Genomic DNA, 6,105 nt, shown 5'->3' on the forward strand with positions numbered 1-6,105 from the left:
AAAAATGTGTTGCAACAGTATACTAAGATAAAATATAGACTATTCATTTTTAGCTTGTTATCAAGGCAAAAAGTGGTGGTCCATTATAGTCTATCCAATCACAAAGGCACGATTGCCGTCAAAAGGACTTTTGAGACCATTTCATTGAAGCTTACAGAGCAACTGAATCTTATTGCATACAGGCCTACCTACACATAGACCTACCTAGGTCTACTGTAGCCTGTACACAATATAAGATCATTTCGAATATAAGATCACTATGCCACATTTGGTAAAATAGACCCCTCAAGTCGCGCGCCATTCAGAGCACGTATAAATGCACTTGTCTGATGCATTGTCTTTTCTTCTTCAGGTGCGGTGCTAAAACTGAAATAGTTCCTCCGTCAGTGGTCGCATTTATCAGTACGCGTGCGTGTGTACATTTGAGTGAATGTGTTGGCGCGTGTTCAGTGCGCGTCCACGTCACAGCGAGAAATTTCATTATGTAACATGTTCTACAGTCCCATCCCCACCAGAGTGTGTGATACATAAGGTCGCTTTAAGAGCTATCTCCACTCCTTGCTGTGTTCCTGCATGCGCGCTCATCAGACGCCTCTTTCTACCTTCTCTCCTCACCTGATGCGGAGATCCGTGCGAAGAAAGTGGGAGAGAGGAGACCTCACGCCACACTCCGGTAAGAAACGGAGCTTGTGCTAAAAGTGAAAGTCCGCACTATCTTGTGTGTCTTTACTCTTTTACAATCTTTTAACAACCTTATCCATCAAGCAAATGTCTCGCTCGTCTGTGCGCCTTGTTTTGGGCTACTGACACATTGTTCATTTGGCTGCCCGTCAGGCTGTTTTTATAGAGGTCCATTAAGCGGCGTTTTGAGGGTTTTAACAGAGAAATAAATTATGCTTTTACTTCTGGACAGACGCTGCAGCCTATGGGATTTACCCCAAGTTATGTGCACCTGTCCCAGCGTGGAATAGCTCGACACAGATATTAGAGGAAGAAAACTACGGACGTTTACCAGGTAGGCAAAATAACTTTTTTATTCAGCATGGGTACGCTTAAAATTCTCCCCGAACATTTTCCTTTAGTAATGCTGTTTTGTTTGTAGGGTATCACTTATCCTTATCACGTATCATGATATATTATTGAAATGAAAATGGATCTATTTTGACGTGTGTTTTTTGTCACTACGTGTCTCCTTATTAGCATGCCTATAGCTGTGCATCATGTTAATAAGGCAGTGTAAAGAAGAAAAGAGGCAGAAAATAAGGCATTCATTGTTATCTTAGTGTTGGCTATTGTGCTCGGTTCTAAATGAAAATGAAAAACAATTCACAAATGCAGCTTATTCCATTTGCAAAAACAGCATACATGATGTGGGAGACAAAACACGAGCTAAAACATGTGATTAATCAGTGTTGCTGATTATTCTCACTGCGTCCACTAGAGCATGAGATACACAGCTTTAGTGTATGTTTATACTTACATGTTATTCTTTCACAGCATAGGTAAGTGTTGTTGAGAATGTAAGAGAGAGAGTCTTCCTTGATGATCCAACCAGAATAAATTGCTGCTGTCAAAAGGGGAGCAAACATTTGTGGGAGACGGTTGTGTAAAGGAGCAGACATTATGACAGTTATTGTGATGGAAACGTAGATCAGCTTGCCATTACAGCGAATGCAGAGAAGTGGAGGTGTATGCTGCCGTCTTGAGGTGCAACAGAGCAGATAGTACATGGACATTTAGGACAAGAAGCACCCCCCAAACTGATTTATGTGTACGGCTGTAATTATTGTGTTAAAACCTCCCTTTGTGTCAAAGTGAGTGCTGCTAACAAAAGTGAAATTGGACCAATGAGACCAGCTCTGCTCCACAGATCCTGAGATTAATTTGGAACAGAGGAGGGGAATGTAAAAACTTGTCCCCAGAAAATAAAGAAAGATAATCTATTTCTGAGTCATGTGTTGCTTTCATGGCTAATCATGAAATTAGTTTCTCCAAATAATAACCACCCACATTTCAAGCTCTGTAACCATGTTATCTGCTAATGACAGGTTCACTACAGTTTAGATGACACGTTTTAATCAATTCAGTTAAAGTTGTACTATAACTCTTCTGGTGGAGTGCCCGCCACCTGTTTGTCTTCATGGAGATGTTATGACTTTGCCAGGAATGTTCTACATCATATCATTTAACATATCTATATCTATGGATACAAGCAGATGGCTCATTTATAGGTCAGATCTGTGGGAAAATAACCCCGGTTTCAGATAGAATGCATGTTTTCAAGGCATTAAAACACCTCTAATTGAATATATTCTAGACAGAGATTAAATACTGTACTGTAGAACATTCAAGACAAAGCAAAAATATCATGTTACGTAGTGCACCTCTAATTAGGAGTTCACTTTGACTTGAATTTAACTTGTTTGTGAAACGTATATTCTCATACAGTAAAGAGACTGTTTTAATCATTTTTGTTTTTGTCCAGGCACTGAAGTAATGACAACTGAAGATTAAGGACAAGCTTCAACGGCCCTCCAAAAACAAATTCATGAGGCAATTACAAGAAGTGTGACACGACAAATCGGCTTAATTAAGGTCTGCCTGTTGAAGTGCAAACATGGATCTCCAGTACAACTCATTCTATAACCATGCTTTGTGGAGAGACCTGGCCCTCGCCACTGAAGACTGCTCAATGTCTGTCAGCGGCACCACCTTCCTCATCATTGCCTACAGCGTGGTCCTGGCTGTGGGACTCATCGGAAACTCCTGCCTTGTTTTTGTCATCACGAGGCACAAGGAGATGCGTAATGTCACTAACATACTAATTGCCAATCTCTCCTGCTCCGATATTCTCATGTGTATTGTTTGCCTTCCTGTTACCATAATATACACGCTGATGGACCATTGGATTTTAGGTAGCGCTATGTGTAAGCTCACACCATTTGTTCAGTGTATTTCAGTCTCTGTCTCCATCTTCTCCCTTGTTCTGATTGCACTGGAGCGCTACCAGCTAATAGTCCACCCCACTGGTTGGAAGCCCACAGTTGCCCAGTCTTACTTTGCTGTGGGGGGCACTTGGGTGGTGGCATGTTTGATTTCCGTGCCTTTTTTGACCTTCAACGTTTTGGAGTTACCCTTTCAGAACCTAAGCATCCCCCTTCCACTGTCTGACCAGCTTGTCTGCATGGAAAAGTGGCCATCGTTAGCAATGAGGCGAGCCTACACCACCTCCTTGATTGTCTTCCAGTATCTCCTGCCGATCCTTCTCATAATGATCTGCTATTTGCACATCTACTTACGCCTCAGGAGAAGGAAGGAGATAGTGGAGCGGAGTGGGAACAATACGCAGAAGAAAAACAAAGGCGCTACAAGGATTAACATCATGCTAACGGCTATCGTGGTGGCGTTCGCTCTCTCCTGGTTGCCTCTCAATATCTTCAACACTGTTTTTGACTGGAACCACGAGGCTCTGCCCACCTGCAGTCATGATGTCATCTTCTCCTTCTGCCATCTCGCAGCCATGGCATCGACCTGCGTCAATCCCATAATATACGGTTTCCTCAACAGCAACTTCCAAAAGCAGCTCAAGTCCACCATACTGAGATGTCGCTGCTGGGCGGTCACTGAGAGATACGAGACTGTGCCACTTTCGACGGTCAGCACGGAGGTCACCAAGGGGTCAATGTTGAGCAATGGATCCATCAGTGCCAACACCTAAAAACATTTTCAGTTAAAGTCAAAAGAAGTTTGTTTTTGGAGCCTGTTTTGCTTTTCACGGGCACTATTCTTCTTTTAAAGCTTTTCTTGCTTGACTGTGTGCAAAAGCAGGAGTGTGACATTTACAAAGTTTTAAAGCTCACAGTTTGCCGTCCGATGGGAGCAGGCTAGAGACACTTAACTGCTGGCTTCTATTTCAGATGAAGCAGAACATGACAAAATGATGGTCAAAGCGGTGCACTGGGGTCAGCTAAGAAGTATTCTGCTGAAGAGTACTCTCTCTTAAAGAAAACCGCTTGTAATGTATCTATATTAACACTACTGACGATGTAGGAGTCTTATGGAGCAGCTGTGTCTTGCTTAAATTCTCCAAAGTGTCTATATTGATGAAAATGTAAATTGATAGTGAACCATGACATGTTAATGATTATTGACAGTTTTGTTGCACAACTGTAGGCAAGTACATTAGAGCCGCAAATGGGGCCCCAGGCGTTCATCCAGGCGATTTATTTGCTTCATTATACGCTGTTCTTATTATCAAAAACTCCCACGAACAATAATGTTTTCATAATGAACCTCGTCAAGCCAATGCAGTGTTTTCATGCAGTCTATTTTCAACCATTATATATAGTAGTGTGCCATGTGCCTGTAGATTTTCTCATAAAGATGTGACCACCATAAATTTAAAAGTGCCATAAAAGTAGTTTCAGTAGAGGACCTCTTTCACTGTATATAACCTTATGGACTTCCGTACATTACATTTGATTTAGGAGAAGTGTACGACACAGTTGTAAATCTGTGGCAATAAAAAGCAATGTGTAGCATAGAAGATATGAGGAATTAGAATTACTGTTGTCACTTTTATTTGTGTGATTACATTTTTATGATACATTTGTGAAATAAGTCTTGAATCTACTTTGTTGACAGTTGTAATGTAATAAATTAGAATGTAATGTTTGATATATTATGGTTTGAGATTCCCTGGTTTATATCATGTCCCAAGTTGGGTTGTCAGAAACTAGATAAATTAATACCCAGATACTAATCAATCAAATAGGCATACTAACTCTGAAAAATAAATCATAAATAAATAGAGCAAAACTGAACATTTCCTGAATAGTTTGTCAGATAGGGCATCTGGGTAGAAATGGTTTCAAGTAATCTGGACAATGTTTTTTTAAGTAATTTTGAAACCTCTACCATGGACCACTAGTGGACGAATTAGGAATTACACCAACAAGGGTACCAGTCTTAAAAAATTGTCAAGACACCCAAAGTAACAGAAGTAGAATCAGTACAATTCAAACTTAATCAGTGCATTGACAACAGTAAATGCATCAAATGTTTTGTTTTGACTTCGAATTGGACTATTGATTACTTTTTCACAACTTCCACTACATATGGATGTGTTTGTGGTGGTTTGTATGACATAATGATCGCAGTGGTGTCAAATGAATGCTCCTCTTTCCATCGGAGCCCATATTGATTTAGTGGCTTTAGGTCAGCTTGTAGCGTTCCATCTTCATCACTGACAGAGGCTAAACTAAGAGGCTTATTTGTGATAAAATGCCACTCTGACACCACAGTCTTCATCATTAAGACAAGTGTCACATCCATTTCCTCCACAGGTTAAAGCACGTCCAAACATGAGCCAATCAACACATTTGTGGACATGTGGAGATTAAAGCCCTGTTTTAACCCTGCCATTATTGCAGAGGTCAGGCCTAGTGCAGTGCATCTGTTACTGTGCATTATTCAGGGCGTAGAAGATCAGCGCTCGTTTTAGACATGTTTAATAAATCAGTGCTTTTGTTTGGGGCTGTAAACAGAGGGACGTGCCATAGTAAATATTAAGGGGAGAACTTCCTGTCAAACAAAATGTGCAGGAGTATGATTGCAATATATGATGGAAAGTACACTAAAACTATGTACTCTTAATCATGTTTTATGCAAGGAAAAATAATTGCAAAAATACTAGTAATAGTAATTGATGGCTGGTATAATTTTACTCAGCCAATATTTGAGTAGTTTTATCTATAGTACAATAATTAATCTACTTGCCTTGCTTGTTTTGCACTGTTGTTCTGTACATACTGTATATATATATATGTATATATATATATATATATATATATATATATATATATATATATATATATACATACACATTTTTTTTATATATTTATTTTTATTTAACAACTTATATTTAAAGGCGCACTATGTAACCTTTTGGTTAGGGGTCCGTTATCTGCTTGTTTCCATTGATATGTCATTATAGGTGGATTTCCTGTTCAAAAAACCTAGAAAAACAGGCATTCTGACTGTGAGTAGGGTCGCCTGTCCACAGATTTGACCTGTAACTTGGATCTGGTTTGGTTTCTGTGAAGA

The 6,105-nt window shown here is 39.9% G+C and overlaps 1 protein-coding gene across 1 annotated transcript; it reads left to right on the top strand.

Moving 5' to 3' along the window:
- The first annotated feature begins 2,617 nt into the window (after window positions 1-2,617).
- Window positions 2,618-3,718, top strand: npy8br (neuropeptide Y receptor Y8b). The gene has a single exon (XM_020928378.2). It carries the CDS (start codon window positions 2,618-2,620, stop codon window positions 3,716-3,718), a length of 1,101 nt encoding a protein of 366 aa, XP_020784037.1.
- Window positions 3,719-6,105: the final 2,387 nt, after the last annotated feature.

The sequence above is a fragment of the Boleophthalmus pectinirostris genome, unplaced genomic scaffold (assembly GCF_026225935.1).
Source record: "Boleophthalmus pectinirostris isolate CB_2022bp ecotype Guang Dong unplaced genomic scaffold, ASM2622593v1 HiC_scaffold_4, whole genome shotgun sequence".
Classification (NCBI taxonomy): Eukaryota; Metazoa; Chordata; class Actinopteri; order Gobiiformes; family Gobiidae; genus Boleophthalmus; species Boleophthalmus pectinirostris.